The 19,224-nt window shown below is 41.3% G+C and overlaps 1 protein-coding gene across 6 annotated transcripts in view; it reads right to left on the bottom strand.

Annotated features, from left to right (window-relative positions):
• Positions 1-10,821: 10,821 nt before the first annotated feature.
• Positions 10,822-19,224, bottom strand: part of GK (glycerol kinase) — a 37,377-nt gene continuing 28,974 nt past the window's right edge. For 2 of the 6 annotated variants that reach the window (XM_063343510.1, XM_063343523.1), the window contains 5 exons: positions 19,023-19,166; positions 17,971-18,051; positions 16,375-16,461; positions 14,327-14,397; positions 10,822-13,248 (listed from right to left, as the gene is read on the bottom strand). In XM_063343510.1, the coding sequence (XP_063199580.1) occupies positions 14,354-14,397; positions 16,375-16,461; positions 17,971-18,051; positions 19,023-19,166 (356 nt within the window). In that variant the 3' untranslated portion in view covers positions 10,822-13,248; positions 14,327-14,353. The remainder of the gene's footprint in view (positions 13,249-14,326; positions 14,398-16,374; positions 16,462-17,970; positions 18,052-19,022; positions 19,167-19,224) is intronic. The other 4 variants (XR_010072209.1, XM_063343533.1, XM_063343544.1 and 1 more) reach the window with 4 other exon arrangements.

Below are 19,224 nucleotides of genomic sequence, written 5' to 3'. Positions count from 1 at the left end.
AGCCCAGAGCCCTGGAGCTCGGCCGTCCCCACGGGCCCCACTGCAGCTGGACGGGGGTGACCACCTGCCCCATCACACCTACCTTCTCCCCCCACACCTCGGGGAGGAGTGAGTGGGTGGTAGGTTACTCCAACACAGAGATACCAGCATGGCCAGGCTCTTTGCCTAGAAATAAATGATTGCCAGTCTTGTACGAAGGGTGCATGACATAGGAAGCATTAAAGAGGGGTTGTTAAACTCAACCTGTTGAAGGGGGAGATTCTTCCTCCCTTTCCCTGCCCTGTATGTAAAGGGACCAGACGCTTGACAAAATATGGAAGGAAAACTCAGAAAATCCAGCTTCATTTTGCCAGAAAGCTGTAATTTGGGGTCAGTTAAGCCAGAACGGGGAAAATGAAGCTGTGGCTCTGAAAGGGGTAGAGAAGGGAGGAGGGAGGGAAAGTGGAAGTGATGAAAGCACCGCCTCCACTCTCACGCTTTTAATGATATCCAGCTGTTTTTTACCACTGAGAATATTACTTTCCTCCCTCTGAAAGTTAAGGTAATGCATTCTATTAAACAGGAAAGAGAGTCTGAAGTGACTAATAGCCACTCTTGTGCAGAGAGGTTTCGGCACGGTATTTTTATTCTTCTCCTTCCTACTCCATCAGTAAAACAGCAGAGAAAGCCATGTTGAGTAGCGTTACACAATTAATACCATTGACGCACTGGCATTTTCCATTAAAATCCTTTTGCCAAGATTTAATTATAAAACATGGTGGACTCCTTTTACACGCTGAAATAAATTTTAATTAAAACTTTTGTCGTGTTTTGAGTCAATCTGCTTTACACAATTTACTTGATAAATTCGATAAGTATGTGCAATTACGGTACTCTGCATTTTTAAATTGGTTTTATTTTTGTCAGGAAGCCCTTGGTGGGTTTCCAAATGTCACCCGGGCAAAGCTGACAGGATGTGAATGGCTGAGTGGGAGCTGCCCTGGGCTGCCATCCTGGTTAAGGACTTGGTCTTTGATCAAACTACGCGTGTCTGTCTAGGACCTGTCACTTGAGAGTGATGGCCCTGAGTGAAAGCATCTCAGACTCCTGGTGTGACCCCGGGTGAATTATGTAGTCCTATTGCGAGCACAGTGACTCACTGTCTTTGAAGGTCCAGAATTAATCCTCAAAGTCCCCACAAAAGTACCACCTTGTGCTGCACACAGAATCACAGAATCACAGAATGGTGGGGTTTGGAAGGGGCCTCTGGAGATCATCTAGTCCAACCCCCCTGCCAGAGCAGGGTCACCTAGAGCAGGTTGCACAGGAACGCGTCCAGGCGGGTTTGGAATGTCTCCAGAGACGGAGACTCCACCACCTCTCTGGGCAGCCTGTTCCAGTGCTCTGCCACCCTCAGGGTAAAGAAGTTCCTTCTCATGTTTAGGGGGAACTTCCTATGCTCAAGTTTGTGCCCGTTACCTCTTGTCCTGTTGCTGGGCACCACTGAAAAGAGCCTGGCCCCATCATGGGGCACGAGCTTAGGGGAAGCTGCCAGTCCCCCTGCTGTGGTGCCCAGACACGAAGGGGTGGGGGAGGCAGCCCCAGCGGGCAAGGAGTCGATGGGGGGCGGGTCATACCCTGCCTGCCGGCTGCTTTCCACCGCGTCCACCTCCTCCTGTTGCTCTCCGGAAGGTCAGATGGCAGCCGATGCAGAGGGAGAGGGGCACCCATAGCCCCGCTGTCATCTCTGCTGGGGCACTGAAACCGTGCGGCTTCAGCTCGTCTGCTTAGTTTTTAGGGGAAGCAAGGAGAACGGCACACCGTTAGATGTAACGAATAACCGAGGTGAGATTCTTTTTATTTTTTTTTGTGTTGCAGTTGTTTATAAACTACATAATCGTTTACAATTTTCTCTCAAGTAACTTGTGGCATTAATTTAATGCCAACCTAAGTGGTACTAGGAAAGGATGAAAATGTCAAAGAGGCAGAACAAATGTATGTTTGTTTAAAATGAACATAATAAATAACATAATAAATATCTGTGCAAATGGTCTTTGAGTAGAAAAGATGCCTCACTTAAATAATAAGAGTCCCATGCATAGGGCCACCAATGTCTAGTTACTCGGCTGATCAAACAGGAGTCTTATTTTTACAGTTAGGACCACATTTCCTTAACGTCTGCTCTGGTAGGAAAATGACAGTTGTGACAATTCTGACATTTTGTTCTTTGGAAAATTTCCACCATATGGGATGCTAGCAAAGGTCAATCTAAGGAACAAAGGGCACTGGTGAATCGATCAATCTTACCTGTGCATATATCCAAGTGAAGTGACATCATCACTTGAGGGCTTTTTTTTAAAATTCTTGCCCTTAATTCTTTTCTCATATTCTTTAAAATTTTGTCTTCATTGAAGAACGATTACTTTCAAATAGACTATATTTATTCTGCTTGGTTTAAATTAGAAGCATTATGTGACTTGGCCTGAAAAACAAGCTATTAAAATTGTTCTGATAACAGTCTGGTTTAGCTCAAGCCCAAGACGCCAAGGTTATGTCTGCAAAAGCATTTCTTAATGCAGAGAAGGAAGACAGCAGCAAAGCAATTTTGCTGTGGTAATAGAGAGGTTTTAGATCAGTCCCCGCCTAAAATGCCAATGAAGCCAGTAAAAGCACAGCATTGCCACTACGTCTAATGTATATGGGCGCTAAGATCTCAACCAAGCAAAGTGTCCTTATACCCCTATATATATATATCTCCTTATACCCAGGGGTAGCACAGCTGGGCTGGCAAAGGATTACACCAGTGGCCTGACTTCAGCACTGAAGTTGGGGTGGGGAGGGAGTATTTGAATTTATACAAATGCAAACATACAGTGCATCCAATACTTTTCTTTTGCCCTCTCCTGAATGCTGTTTTCCAGAAGCAGCACTCTGTTCTTGTCGTGCCACAAGCATCCATAAAACCCCCTATAAGATACTACCCTGAATCCCAACAAACACCCAATGCGTGGACTTCAGGGTGACTCTCATTTAGCCCGTCCCTCTCTATAGTGTTTTCTCTTGGACTGTAGTCACATGGCTGCCTGTCAAGATGCGAGAAGAAGGATGAGCTCTAGAAAGGTGGATAAGGAGTGTATGCTCTGAAGAATGTATCTGTAAAGTATGATGTTGTCTGGCATCTAGACGTGTGATTACATGTGCCCTAAGACTGTCAGAAATTATCTCACTACAGAAGCAGGGCGAGGGGACAGATGGAGAAACCCAGCTTCTTGTTCCTGTTCTGAAATGGGAATGCTTGGAGTCCAGACTCCAAGTGATGGAGCAGACAAGCAAACCCAAAATAATAACCCAACAGCTCTTAGCAGCCTTCTGAATAGATATAAAATGTTCGAGGCTTTTTTCATGGCCAGAGGAGAGAGAGAGGTATGTTACACCACTACACACAGCATGGGGAATAAGCAGGAAGAACTAGAGATCTGTGTGTGGTCACAGGGCCATGACCTCATTGCAATTGCAGAGACGTGGTGGGGTAGCTTGCATGACTGGAATGCTGTAGTGAATGGCTATGTACTTTTAAGGAAAGACATCCCTGGAAAGGTGATGGAACAGCTCATTCTGGATGTCATCTCTAAGCATGTAGAGGAAAAGGTTATCAGGAGTGGTCAACATGGATTCACCAAGGGGAAATCATGCTTGACCAATCTGATAGCCTTCTGTGATGACATGACTGGCTGGGTAGATGACAGGAGAGCAGTGAACATTGTCCACATTGAATTCATCAAGATTTTTGACACTGTCTCCCATAACATCCTCATAGGTAAGCTTGGGAAGTGCGGGTTAGATGAGTGGACAGGGAGGTGGATTGAGAATGGGATGAATGGCAGAGCTCAGAGGGTTGTGATCAGTGGTGCAGAGTCCAGTAGGAGTCCTGTAACTAGTGGTGCTCCCCAGGGGTCAGTACTGGGTCCGGTCTTGTTCAACATATCCGTCAACAACCTGGATGAGGGGACAGAGTGTACCATCAGCAAGTTTGCTGATGACACAAAACTGTGAGGAGTGGCTGACACACCAGAAGGCTGTGCCACCATACAGAGAGACCTGGACAGGCTGGAGAGTTGGGGGGAGAGGAACATAATGAAGTTCAACAAGGGCAAGTGTAGGGTCCTGCACCTGGGGAGGAATAACCCCACGCACCAGTACAGGTTAGGGGTTGACCTGCTGGAGAGCGGCTCTACAGAGAGGGACCTGGGGATCCTGGTGGTTAACAAGTTGAGCATGAGGCAGTAATGGGAGGATGAGGCCAGACTCTTTTCAGTGGTGCCCAGCGACGGGACAAGGGGCAGTGGGCACAAACTGGAACACAGGAAATGCCATCTGAACATGAGGAAAATTTCTTTACTTTGAGGGTGGCAGAGCACTGGAACAGGCTGCCCAGAGAGGTGGTGGAGTCTCCATCTCTGGAGACATTCAAAACCCGCCTGGATGCACCAACCTGCTCTAGGTGACCCTGCTCTGGCAAGGGGGTTGGACTAGATGGTCTCCAAAGGTCTTTTCCAACCCCTGTCATTCTGTGATTCTTTATCTTGGAGGTGCCTGTGAAAAGGTCATAGTTCCGTAATTTCAAGCCTCACAATAATGAGAACCCATGCCCTATGCACTACAAAACCTCTAAATTTAAAATAAAAGAAAAAAAAAAAAGAGACATGGATTATACTTACATCTGGTTTCATCACTACGGAACATCAGTTCATTTCAAACTCTGGGCAGTGTCCAAGATTAAATATCCATAGAAAGAAACAAATTACCTAATTATACTTTATGACTACTTTGTGGATATGGGCTATTAGGTCTGTGTGTAATGTCGGTACGGGAACTTCATGACTTTTTGGGTGAAAATTCGTAATGTTAGCCATCTCAGAGGAACTTCTGTAAACAAGAATTACCACACCTCTTGGTTTTTATTTTATTATGAAAGAGCTCACCGTCTTTCCTCATATGTGTTTAGCACTACACATTCACTGCAAACTCGTTTGGCAGTACTGCGTTACAGCCTGTCAATGAACTGCTCATACGCTGATGTTATCTTTGTTTCTATTGTAAGGTAGTACAGCTGTGACTCATGATTTTGCAAAAATATTTAAATTGTGATTTCAACATTTTCATTTTGAGCGTACTGTGCCAAGTGCTGCTGTGACAGCTTCAACAGATGCTACTTTGACAAGCAAGTGGGAATAACTGATTTTTTTTCTTTTTAAATGAAGCTATAACAAAGCCTTCCAACAATTTCAGATCTTCAAGGATATTCTGGAAACCAGTATCATCCTGCTGTTATGACCTTCAACCACTTTGTTGCTTGTTATATTGATTTACTATTGTATTACACTGGGTTCTGAACTGCTTAAATTCTGGGGTTTTTTTTCTACCTTTCCTAAGTGCTGACCTCAGACACCAAATAATAAGACTGTACCTGCACGTTCCAATATACAACGTGCCTCATTTGCACATCAATTGGGACCGGAGATTTCACATAGTCATGAATAAACAAATAACCTACTTCAAGATTAGCAAATAAAATCTTTCAGCGCTATTATAACATGTTTAATTTAATTAATTAGTTCAATTAATATGAATTTGACTTATTACTTAACATTACTTAACGTTTAGAAGTTTGACAAACCTTGCATCATATGAGCTTGTTGGTTGGTGTAATATCAGCAGTCAAACAGGAGGACCGGTACCAAGCAAAGAAATGGTGGCACGATCTGAAATCTGTTGGTGGCTACGACAGCCCTTGATGACTCTTGAGTCGGAAGTTCATCACTGAGCTGATGCCCAAACCAGCGTAAGGTGCAGTTTGTTTTCTTTAAGATTTATGTATCAGAAGGTCACAGATGAGAGCCATTGTGCTGCACATGAAGAGGTTTGTACCTTGTGGAAGACTAACTAGAGCCCAAATAAGAATAGCTTGTGTCGGTAACACAAACCTATTCCCTGGGGGGAAGTGTCTTAAAGAGACCTAATAATATGTGTCTTAAAGTTTAACTGAGACACAACTATCATTATGTAGAAAACAATATTGAAATTACCATCTCGTATTTTGCTTCATGATGAAGATAGGGTTCTTGCATGTTCCAGGTAAGTCACCCCCCTGCCCCTTTTCCCCTTCCTCCTTAAAACAAAAGCAAAAAACTTGGAGAATATCTGACGCCTCCAGTATTTGTAGTGTGAGAGCTCTTGAAGCTTTTCTTCTTGTTAAAGCAGTTTCTTCTGCTGAGGAGTCAATTCTTCAGAATCGTACAATTGAAGAATCAATTCTCCCTGAAAAATCAAGGCTGACAAGCAGCACTGGCACATTGATTTCCAGAAAACGCTCTCCACCAAAGACTTGGAGTTAGAGTCTAGTTATAAGCAGAGAGAGATTAGAAGCCATTTACATAGTTTTTCAAGTAAAAATTGGAGGTTTTCCTTCATAATGTGGCAGCACTCGGCTTCAGTATTTGTGGAAGAAGGTGATGTTGATACTGAAACATCACACAGGGGAGGGCATCACTACTTGTGTTATGCATCCTCTCAGGTGTAAGCTGACTCCTGTTGTTGGACATGGAGTAGTAATACAGAAGGGATTTCTGTGCTCATGAACGTTGATGCATCCCGAGTCCCTCTGTACCAGGCAGTAAGCTCTAGGGCAGGTTGTCAGTAATCTGTTCATCTGCAAGACAAGATGGGCAAGAGAGACGGAGAGGACTGATGTAGTGGGGAAACTTAGCGAAAAATCAGTAGCTGAAGTGATACACTCGAAACTCCTGAAGCTGCTTCTGAAGTAGCATAGGAAATGCGGGTGCTGTTGGGCATGCTGACTAACCCATCCTCTTGCCAAAACAAACAGAAGACAACTCCAGCAGCTTTAGAGCTGGGAGGCAAAACGCTTGTTCTAGACGGTGACAACTGATCCCCAAAGCTGTCCTGTCTGCAAGCTCTTTTCCAGTTGCACAAAAGCCCACAAGGGTGTTGGGCGGTGGGGAGCGAGAGCTGCTGGCTCTTCAGTTCTCAGAGCACTCCATCCCTGCGGAACTGAAAAGTAACGACACAGGAGATCCTTCCAACTGGAGCGAGTGTACTTTCAAGGATAATCAGAGAAGGAACCCTCACATCAGCAGCCCATGGATTCAAAGAAAAAAATGCTACAGACAAAAAGAAGCAATTCCCAAACCAGTATCTTCCCATTACAAAAATTTTACGAACCCATATTTTTAGGTTTTGCTAACTACAATATAACTGTGGTCTCTTAGGAAGCGCGTTATCCCATGCTTGTCTTTTGGGCTGCTTTGAAGCACCTGGTGGCACAATTCCTTGTGAAAAATGGGGTGTTAGACTAAAGCAATCACATATCCAGAAAACAGTTATTTTGCTTAAAATCCCACTAGCAACTACTTAAAAGATTCTCTCTCCAAAACTAAAACAAGGGAGATAATAAGCCCACACAGTGGGCTGGATGAGCGTACGATCTGCTGGATCAAGCACTGGCTGGATGGGCGGTCCCAAAGAGTGGTGGTCAATGGAGTTAAATCCAGCTGGCGGCCGGTCACAAGTGGTGTTCCTTAGGGCTCAGTGTTGGGACCATTTCTGTTTAACATCTTTATTGATGACCTTGATAAGGACATAGAGTGTATCATCAGCAAGTTTGCAGATGACACGAGGCTAAGCGGGAGTGTTGATCTGCATGAGGATAGGGAGGCTCTAAAGAGAGACTTGGATAGATTGGACCGATGGGCCAATGCTAATGGAATGTGCTTCAACAAGGCCAAGTGCCGGGTCCTGCACTTGGGCCACAACAACCCCATGCATCGCTACAGGCTTGGGGAAGTGTGGCTGGAGAGCTGCCTGGCAGAAAAGGACCTGGGGGTTCTAATTGACAAGCGCCTGAACATGAGCCAGCAGTGTGCCCAGGTGGCCAAGAAAGCCAACGGCATCCTGGCTTGTGTTAGAAATAGTGTGACCAGCAGACGTAGGGAGGTGATTGTCCCCCTGTCCTCAGCACTGGTGAGGCCACACCTTGAGTATTGTGTCCAGTTCTGGGCACCTCAATATGAGAGAGATATCGAGGTGCTGGAGCGAGTGCAGAGGAGGGCAACGAAGCTGGTGAAGGGCCTGGAGAATAAATCTTATGAGGAGCGATTGAAGGAGCTGGGACTGTTTAGTTTGAGGAAGAGGAGGCTGAGGGGAGACCTCATCACTCTCTACAACTACTTGAAAGGCCATTGTAGAGAGGTTGGTGCTGGTCTCTTCTCACAGGTAATTAGCGATAGAACAAGAGGGAATGGGTTCAAGCTGCAGCAGGGTAGGTTTAGGCTGGACATTAGGAAAAAATTCTTCACAGAAAGAGTGGTCAGATACTGGAATAGGCTGCCCAGGGAGGTGGTGGAGTCACCATCCCTGAATGTGTTTAGGAGTCGTTTAGATGTGGTGTTGGGGGATATGGTGTAAGGGAGAACTTTGTAGAGTGGAGTTGATGGTTGGACTCGATGATCCCAAGGGTCTTTTCCAACCTAAATGATTCTATGATTCAATAGGGCTGACTCTTCCAAAACAAATGCGTACACAGGGTGACACAGTAATCATTCCAGTGAATAATGTTGAAATACATCATGGGTGAAAACTGACTCATATAACGTGAACTGGTTTTGTCCAAATAAACCAGCATTTCCTTTTCCCTGGCCTTTATTATTAGGTGGCTCGAGCCTTCAGCCTGTGCCGGAGACAAGCTGTGACTGACCTAATCACAGACCGGCGGAGGCAGGAGGGCACCTCTGATGGTGTCTGGTCCAAGCCCCTGCTCAGAGCAGGGTCAGCAAAAGCAGGGTTCCAAGTATCTTGAGCCCCATCAGGTTTTGAGTATCCTGAGGGATGGAAACTCCACAGCCTGTCTGAGCAACCTGCTCCAATGTGTGACCACCTTCAGGGTAAAAACTTGTTTTCTTTTGTTGGAATGGAATTTCCTGTGTTTCAGTTTGTGCCCGTTGCCTCTCATCCTGTCACTGGGCACCACTGAGAAGGGTCTGGCTCCATCGCCTTCACACCCTGCATCAGGTGTTTATACCCAAGCTCCCTCCAAGCTGAGCCGTCCCAGATCTCACAGCTTCTCCCATACGAGGGATGCTCCAGTCCTTTAACCATCTTTGTAGCCTGTCACAGGACTCACTCTGGTATGTCTGTGTCCCTCTCGCACTGGACCCAGCGCTCCAGATGTGTCTCACCAGGGCTGATTAGAGGGGAAGGATCTCCTCCCTTGACCTGCTGGTGATGCTCTGCTTGACGCAGGCCAGGGTGCTCTTGGCCTTCTTTTGTGCAATTGCTGCCTCATGGTCAACTTGGTGCCCACCAGGATACCCAGGATCTTTCCTGCAATGCCGCTTCCCAGCAGGTTGCCCCCCAGCATGTCCCGGTGCATGGGGTTGATCCTCCCCAGATGCAGGACTTGGCACTCCCTCGTTGAACCTCAAGAGGTTCCTGCCAGCGCATTTCTCCAGCCTGTCGAGATCCCCCCTGGACAGCACAGGAAAATCAGTCCAGCAATGTTCCTGTGTCATTTCCGGGCTTTAAAGGGATGCTACTCATTTGCCTGCCTTATCTCCAGGACTGATGACTACTACTTACATAAATGCCAGTCAATTACAATAATTAAAAAAAACCCCAACATACTGGGTTTGTGTTACAGCTCTTAATGGGATGGCATTCCAACAGCTACAGATCTAGAACTCTTCAGATGGACAGATTACAGCTTGGAGCTGATACGGATATTAAGAAGCTTGTTTGTATAAAGTTCCAGTAATAGACTAGACATTGTATTAGCTTACATTGAACAAAAATTCTTTATACATGTAAATTTCCGGTACTAATTACATTAATAAGGTTCTCATCTTATAATATTCCAGCTTGATGAATCACGAAATTTGAGTACGCTCTTGTGCTGCGCAGCTACGCGCAAGGCTATAATTTTGCCGTGTGAAAGGGAGACTCAAGAGTCTCAGGAGCAGAAGGAGAAGTCTGATACTGAGTAATAACATGTTACCTAAGGTTTCTGTGCTGATATGATATTTAAATGAGGGTTTCTGACTCACACAACTGATTTCGATAGAGGACTAAAGGCTTTGTATGACTACGGATGAAGGCTGTACCCTAGGTATAATCAGGCAGCACCAGATGTGTACAACACAATGGGGAGCGATGTGGAAACGGAACAAACAAGCGCCCGGCAGGCACACTGCACACAGGTACCCTCCGCATAGGCACGTGTCCCCACGCTTCTTTCTTAAAACAACAGAAATACCTTACGCTCCTGCCTAGAGCCCCCAGCCACATGTTTTATCCCATGAACATTTCTTCCCCCAACTCATGGCAGCTTTTTAACCCGTAGCAATTACCAGACCATGGTATAAGAGCAGAAACCGTTTGGCCTGTTGGCCCCACCAAGCAACTTGATCAAGACCTTTGGATCAAACCTGTATTACAACCATGTTCCTTTTCACCATTTTACTTCTGTTTTCCTGCTTTCTTCTGAATAGGGAGGGACCTGTGGAAACGTAATTTCTAATCCAGTCCTTGAAACCGAATATATCACTGAAAAGCAGAACACAATGATCTGAAAGGTCCCTTCCAACCCAGACAATTCTACAATTCTATGTACTCCAGCCCTATGTCTGAGCAAGTTAAAGCACGTCTGTGACACTTAATGAGGGCGTTCTGTTGTTTAATATGCATCAGTGTATAGTAATGCCTCATGTAAAAAACATGAATGAAAATGTGTCTGAAAGATAATGTGCAAGAATAAACTGACAGCTTACGTTAATTTATTTATGGTATTTTAATACCAAGTTAATGCATTTCTCAAGTAAGAATTTATAAATCTGGTAATTTATAGAAAAAATAAATCACAGCTTCACAAAAAGCTAACTTTCAACATTTTGTCCCCTCCCCCCCAACATGCAGTTTACAATATATTTCAACTATGTTGGTAGAAAGTTAACAGTGATGTGAAATTCTTAAAAAATATTTGCAACAGCAATTGAAAATAAAATAACGATTTTTACTCAGTGAAAAAGTAATAGGAACTGTGTTTCCCAGTAAAAGATAAGTCAGAAAAGCAGCAAAAAATTCCACCTCCTTCTTATTACGTGCTACCTTTCCCCCGCCGCATACATCACTGGCAAAGGCAACACTTCAACATTAATCGTTCCCAGGTTCAGTGCTTCAGTGTTTTTGGCAAGAAGTCGTACTCAGAAGTCCCGTGTTGGAGGTGCGTGCTGCCCTCACCCTGTGTGCTCCAAAGGCTGCTGGTACTCCTCCTCCTTGGGGTAAAGTGGGATCAGCAACAGCTCCAAGTAAAGGTAAGGAGTATGAAGATTTTTCTATGGGTTTGTGTTCTTTTTTCACCCTTTCTTCACCTCTCCAATACAAACTGGAAAACCCAGAAATTTTAGTTGTCACACCTCACATTTGAGTATTTATAGGAGATACGGGATTTGAACGATGATGTTGTATTTTCACCTGCGCACAGAAATCTCCTCTGTTGAATTTATACATGCAACCACAGGACGAAAAATGTTCCTCCTCTAACTTCTTAATTAAAAGTCACATTTTCAAAGGTCATTGCACTTGACAATAAAAAGGCAATTAATATGCATTCAATATTAAATACATTGTACAGACCTGAACTTCTGTGCAATCCATTGCTTCAGACACACACATATTTAACACCTTTTTAAAAACTAAGCCTCTAATCATAGTTTAATGAAGAAAACCAAACTTTGCTAAAGACTACTTTTTTAAAGACAAAAATCTTTAAAAACAAATGCACCCAAAAAACTGCTCCCTTTAACTCCTAGTGCATTTAAACGCATCTTTGAAATTCTCCGTGTTGTTCCCACATTTAACCTCGCTATTATTCTATACTGATCTAGTGACACTATACAAGCACACATTTTCTCCGACCCAACCAACAAGGCTGTCATTTGTCATGCTGTTGGTACAAACAGGAAAGCTGAAGATAAGATTATTGCCCCACTCCTTTACCTGTGGAGGACAAAAAGTTTCAAAGTGGACGCAACTCAGTTGTCACATAAGTTGGCTGTGAATTACAGTGGCCCATTTCAGATGCCAAGTGCTTACTCTTCCAAGTCAGGGTTTTGGGTTGTCCCAGCATATTTTGTGACAACTTGCTGTTAAAACTATGGACATGGAAACTGAAAGGGAGATTTTGGTCCCTGAGATATACTAAATGAGATCAAGAACTAAAGCATTAGTATTTAATTTGGAGTGGACCCTCTTTAAGGAAAACTAAGGTAGCTTCAACTTTCAAAATGTTAACAAATATCCTTATGCAGGATGACAGAATACATGCAGTATTGGTCAAGAAAAGTGCATTGTACACAGTAGTTTTAAGAGTTACCAGTTGCTGAGGACCAAGAAGCTGTCCTGTCAATAGCATGCTGTATCAAGTTTGTCCTTCCAAACTAACACAAAAGCACAAGAACATGAAACACGGCCTTAGCCAAAACACCTGTCATCTACTCCTCTCTCACAGGACTTAGTGTCTTGAATACTTATAATGGGCAAACTGACTACATACGCTAGAAACAAAACCAAACGTTTTAACTTTGTAATTGTACTCTGTGGACCACATCAGCAACCTCTTCATTGCCAAACTGGTGGCAATGTGTGCTACTGATAATAGATTTTGAGCTAGTGTTTAAAAGGTTTGTACCAATGAATGTGTTTCAGACCAGTGGCCACTACAGTAAAAGATCTTTGGCAACCATAGACATATCAAAGGTAATTCACAGCAGCTGGAAGAATTGTAAGATGTTTACAAAGTTCTATAGTGCATTATTAACTTCCTACAGTGTGTTGTATAAAGTACCAAAACCTTGAAAGGGTAGCTAAACATCTGACATAATTACCTCAGAAATTGCAGCGTTTTGTCATACCAACTTTCTCAAACAAAGCTAGGGCTTGTGAAATTTAAGAGGATGATGTGAGATGGTCCATGCAAGGGCCTCCAGTGCAGTTGGAGTTGATGGGGAAGGGAGCAGAGTAATGAAGGGCTGAAGAGTCAGGGACTGGCAACAGACTGGTTCAAGAAAGGATTTAGTCACACAAGTAGTATGATCACATTGGTGGTGGAATCTCTTCAGACAACAAAACAAAACGAAACAAAAAAAAAAAAATCAGCTGCATCCAGAGAGTCCACTAAGTAGCCTCATTTACCAGCACCTTAAATGAGAAAAAACGTGCATTAGTAACATAGACTTTACTCTAAACCATTAATAACACTCTACTCCACAACTGAGCTATGAGAAGAATTCAGTATAACCATCTTTTGTTTTCAATTAATACAGTTATAAATTAGATGTATCTTGTGACACCAGATAAGCCAGCACTTAAGTGTGTGGGTAGGAGAGAACAGACCACACTATTAAGATGGGTAAATTTTTAACAAGTAGAAGAATTGAAGGAAGGTACTCTAAGCTTATCTTTTTCTGAATATGAGCTCAGCTTTCAGAAATCTGGGAAATATTATTGCAACTAACTTGCAGAACTGCATAGTGATCCCTGTATTGGTATGCAATTTGGCAGCAACTATCACAACACAAGAAACTAAAATAGAAAAAGAGAATCTTAAAAAAAACCCCAAAGGATATTTAAGCAGGAAGAATACAGTAATACTATCAGCACTGACACCTTACTCTGTGAAAATAAAGTCAGAGAATTTTATACCCCAGATGTCACATAAGATCCCATATATAGCCAATCCCCACTTATACCTCACTTGAGAGGTGCCAATAGAAGAATGCAAAGTCATTTCTTTAAATTTGAGTCTAGTAAAATATACTATCACTTTCAGTGAACTTCCACCCCCCAAAAAAGTACAGCTACAGAATATATTGAAGTCTCTCAGATGTCTACTTCCAGAAGTACTGTGAAAAACCTAACAGAATCTTAGTGTAAGGACTCCAGCTGCTTTGATAGTGAAATAAACCAAAACATTGTCCCTTTCTCCCCTGGGACACAAGAAGAATGAAGATCATAGAATAAGGTACAAGTAATTGACCTGATTTTGAGAAAATTATGAAATGATATAATGAAATAGAGTATTGTTGTTCACATTCAGTCATCAGGTGCTGCATGAAAAGGCAATTAGTTTAGCAGTTCCATAAATGGGTTTTTGCCACGTTAGTGTTCTCTATTCTGCCACAGCAGATTTTTCCTTCGCATTTCAGTAGTTGTAAAATCATGGCCCTGCCTTACAGAGACATGTTCAACAACAGCACTGTTGCCGTGCAAGACTTACTGCTGCTTCAGCACATGAAGAATGAATTCAATCCTCAGTAGATTCAGTCCTCAAACCTACTATACTGATGACTGCGTTGGGGTTCCAGTATTTCATTAAAAGATAAAATGTAACAAATTAATTAATGGAGTTCTTGTACTGAATTACAAGGAAAGTCTGGTCAGCTAGTTCCGGCTTTTAAAAGCAAAAGGATAAGGGGGAAGCCGCCCTACTCCAATCAGCAACTCAAATTCTGTATATCATGTTCTACCCTAACACACAGCTGAGTAAAACTACAATCCATACATATAATCACTGATGCTATTTGTTTTTAGACGTCATCATTTTTAAAACAAATAAAAGCTGGAAATTTCTTGTAACTTCTCCTGTCCCCAAGCATATCATGTAAATGACATACCAACATACTGGTATCTAAAGTAACTATACTGGTATATATAGTATATATATACATTATAGTAACAGTAACTATATCAATAGTTACTGTTATCCGAAAACAACGGTAAAAATGGGTTCTGAAGGCCAAAGTGAGTTGAGATGAGTATGTTTTTCACTTGTGTGTCAGAAAGGTACCGGCAAGCTTAGGGAAAGGAGAAAAAAACCATAATTTTTTTAATGAGTTCCAGCAGTGCAAGTTTAGATATTTATATGCAGGTTACTGATTAGTTGTTTTTAAAAAGCAATAAAGCCAGAATTTAAGTTGCTTATCTACCCACTTAACATCGATCTTCATATTATTTCAGGTATCATCCATGTGGTGAAGAACCTGACCTGGAATTAATATTCAAATTGCTTAGTTCAGCTTGTTAAAAATTTACCCACTTATTTGCAGCTGGTTTTATTTTATTCTTCATCATCAAGATTGTTCTCATTCACAGATACATTCCAGAGTTAGTAAATCAATGTCAATCCATTCGTTCAGTTTGATTTTTGCCTAGCATTTGTTTAGTTGGATTTTCATTCTCCTACAAGCTCAGACAGTCTCTTCCATGCAAGGAAAATTACAATTGAATAGTTAATGCAGGCTGAATGAGTATAAACAGAATACAAACACATCATCACAGGAGTATGCTAGAGTCCTCAATTGTCTGTTTAATTAATACCCCCGCCCATCCCGCCAAAACCAAAACAAAGAAAGAAAACGGCAACAACCACCCCCAAAAAGCTTACTAAGCAGCAATAACAGCTATACTGTAAAATATCTTCTTTGAAATGAAATTATGAAACACAGCAACAAAGAACAAATGACATCACCATATACTTCTTTTTCTTACCATAAGAATATCTTAATGAAATGTCTTACTTCTGGCATAAGTAACTAACACCGTCATGCATACTAAGAACTTTCTTTTAAAATAGAATATACATTAATAGGTTGAAGATGCATCTTCATTGCATATGCACACAGTCCCTTTCCCCAGTCTTGCAGACAGGCCTTTTAGGGTCTCTTCTCTTTATACAAAATTAATTCACTTATCCATCAAGAGCAAAGTACAAAAAGAATATTCTACAGATTTAGTAGATGAAGTTTTCTAACCATGTAATAGTTCCAAGGGGACCAGAAAAATGAAAGGGGTGCATGAAGCCTTTCAGGGACAGAAGAAAAGTCTTCACTTTATTTAAACAAGATCCTCAAAATAATTATAAACGTTGTGAGAAGAAATACAGGACGAAGGATGGAACCTTATTCTAACTGCAAGGCACACTGTAATGTAGGCAATGCAAAACTCTGCTAGGCTGCCCCAACTCAGATCCATCTTATAAACTGTGTAAAGTCTGCATAGCTAGACAAGGGAAGGGGAGAGTTCAAGGTTTCATGTGCATCTAACAACTATGAATTTCATGGCACATGAGGATGAATTTGAGATGGCATTCACTTGGTTCCCTTAGGTACCATATGTCTAATTCACACCCTCAAACACTCGTGTGCATGAACAACAAAAAGCATCAGTCATTTTTGCTAAAAATAAACAGATGGAATAAAAAAAAAACCCAACACTTAGACTAGTGTAGAGAGATTTTAAAGTGATCTAGTTCAAATAATAACTAACCTGAGACGTACTTTGCTCCGATTAACATTATCATGCTACTCATAATAAAAAAACCCAAAGGCAGACTACAGAAGATACTAGTGTCACCTGATGTCATCCAGGGGAGGGTGTTTCCAGTCAAGCAAATCAAAAGAGAAATATATATATAAATTGCAATATATTTGTTAAAAATCATATGAACAGCAAAAAGTAACAAATGTAGTGACATTTGCAGAAAAACTAAAAAAGATTATGCATAACCCCCACATAATTCAAAACAGGTTCTCAATATAAGAGTTCAAATCCAAAATCCACTATTAGCACTATCTAGGTTGAGCCTATTTCTAGCATTCTTCAATCTTAAATACTCCAAGCAGGCAGAAGACAAAGTTTCAAAGCAAGAGCTAAGGAAAATAACATTTCCCCTTGCAGTGTTAAACCAGAGGGTAAGTTTTGATAAACATATCCCTTTTCACATGAACTGAAGAACAAGATCTAGTTTTATTTTCTGTTAGGCAAAATTTTCTATCCTTCAAAAGGAAATAAAGATAAATTAAGTAAGAAACACATCAAGCACTTGGGATTTTAGGATACATAACAGAAAGTTTAGATGTAAGGCTACCAAGTCATAATGGACAACACTGAAGTGAAATTTGTTACTCATGCTAAGTTACCTATTTCCCTTCTGAATAGTCTTGACAGAATTGTTTGTATAACGCTGGTGTTAAACAAATTATGTACGCTAACATATAGGATGGTAAAACGAAAATTTTAGCTTTAGCTTTCAAGAACAAAATAAGAGACTTCAGGCAGCTTGAGGGCTGCAACTGTTGCCTGTGGGAGGAATTAACATTATGAGGATTCTTTACTTAATACTTTTCATTCTAATAGGTTTTCCAACAAATGAGAAATCAAATGAAGATAAAGCCCATAAATGATGTATTTTAGGATGTCAGGACTAAGAACTTACCCTGAAATTGTGCTGAAATATAAATTCAAATTATAGATCATAGAAGACTGCAGGTTTTATTTAATTCAAACCTGACAGATGAAAAAGCCCTCTACTTCAAAAGAGAGATCTTGTTCAGTCCCCCAAAAGTGTTTATATATTCCCTGTGTGTGAACAACATGTCTATGCAATTCTTCACTTTATGATAACTTCTTGCTCTTAGCCCTTGTGGGTCAAACAGATTTTGATGTGGCTGTCAATCTCTCCTTCCTATGCAGCAAATAATAAAGGCAAGATATAGCAAGAAAAATCACAGGATGAAACTTTTCTCCTTTGCAACATGAAGTTATTGTATAAGAAAGTTTACGAAATCCCTGCACTGTCTTAGAATTGTGCTGTATCTCTTCTAGGTAAGACTAACCTGCAGTTAGTCTTGATTTCGTGTCTTCTGTTTTCAGAGCCCTACAAGATATTGCTTGTGTTCTCCTTTCAAGAGGAAGACCTATCTATCTGTTTTCCTGCTTTGTTTCCACAGTGGTTTTAAGTAGTAGTTTTTAAGTCACTGGAATAGTCCAGAGATGAACAGAAAAAGGTCACCAAACTCAAGATTAACTACCTAGGGAAACTGGCTAATTAATAATATTGACCTGCATTAATTTCTGATTTACCGTTTGAAGGAGCTTCAGATGTCTCCCAGCCCATAGATTTCATTACAGCTTTCTTCCATCTAGCATAGCGAAATTCACTTTCTGAAATCAAGAAATCAGCAAACAGAAAGGCCTATCAATGCATATGAATACAAGTATTCAAGAAGCAAAGACAAAAATATTAGCTTTCCACTCTTTTGCACAGTATAGTTTGTCTGCACAGAACAAGCATTATAAAATGCTGTTTTGCATACACAAAAAGAAGTCCAAGCAACCCCAAAACAAAAGAACCCAAAACTCCACAGTTATGCACAGTAAGGAGAAATAAACCTTAAAGACAATTTTCTGCATGTTCACCAATAAGAAATTTACACGTAGGGCAAAATGAAACAATTGTTATCACGTAGAAGCCCTTCAGTGTTGAAAATACAGTCTTGAAGTAGGGATTATAGCAGTAATTTTAATCAAAATGCTAACACAAAATTCTGTACCAAAAAAAAGAAATAATTGAAAAGAAAAAAATGCTTTTCTAATTATGTCAAGTACATGCTTTCCATCTCTAGAAGCACTTAAGAACTGATGAAAAGATAGTTAGCTAAAAAACAATAATTAATGTAGGCTTTTTAAAGCCAAAAGAAAAGTCTTCCAAAAACAGTCAGCCTGTCCTTTCTACATTTGTGAAAACTCACAAATGCACAGGACCTTTAGGAAACATCTTTCTCAACAAAACCTTTCTCTGATTTTACTTGCTATAAATCAAAAGCTACTAACTGCAATGCCCAGTGCCAAGCTTCTTTCAAAAAGAAGAAAAAGAAACCCAACACATTCCCCTGTGGAGTTATGTTGTTTTAATCATTTTCCAATCTTACTAGTCAATATATGGACAAAACGGCAAGTGAAATGCATTTTTATCGAAACCAAACACTCCAAAGCTGATCTTCAATGTTTGTGAGGATATTTATATGTAGCTGCTTTTATATCGGTATGTTAAGTCTGAAAGGAAGAAAAAAACCCATCTGTTGGACATAAAATATTAAGTTTGCAACTTCTTAGATAATATGAAAGGGTTTTACCCTCTGGGTTGATCTGTGGTTCAAATCGTTCACATGTCACTGCTGTCAAGTCTCCAGGATTCAGACTCCAAATTCCAACTCCTTCTGCAGCTCCTGCTGCCATAGCAGCTCCTAGAGCTGTTGTTTCAGGCATTGATGGCTTTACTAAGTAAATCACAGAGAAGGCAGACATTATGATTTTTAATGAAAGTCACCTTGACAT

The sequence above is a fragment of the Chroicocephalus ridibundus genome, chromosome 1 (genome assembly GCF_963924245.1).
Source record: "Chroicocephalus ridibundus chromosome 1, bChrRid1.1, whole genome shotgun sequence".
NCBI classification, from domain to species: Eukaryota; Metazoa; Chordata; class Aves; order Charadriiformes; family Laridae; genus Chroicocephalus; species Chroicocephalus ridibundus.
Note: the sequence above shows the minus strand (reverse complement) of the source record. Positions and strands in the feature narration are given on the sequence as shown.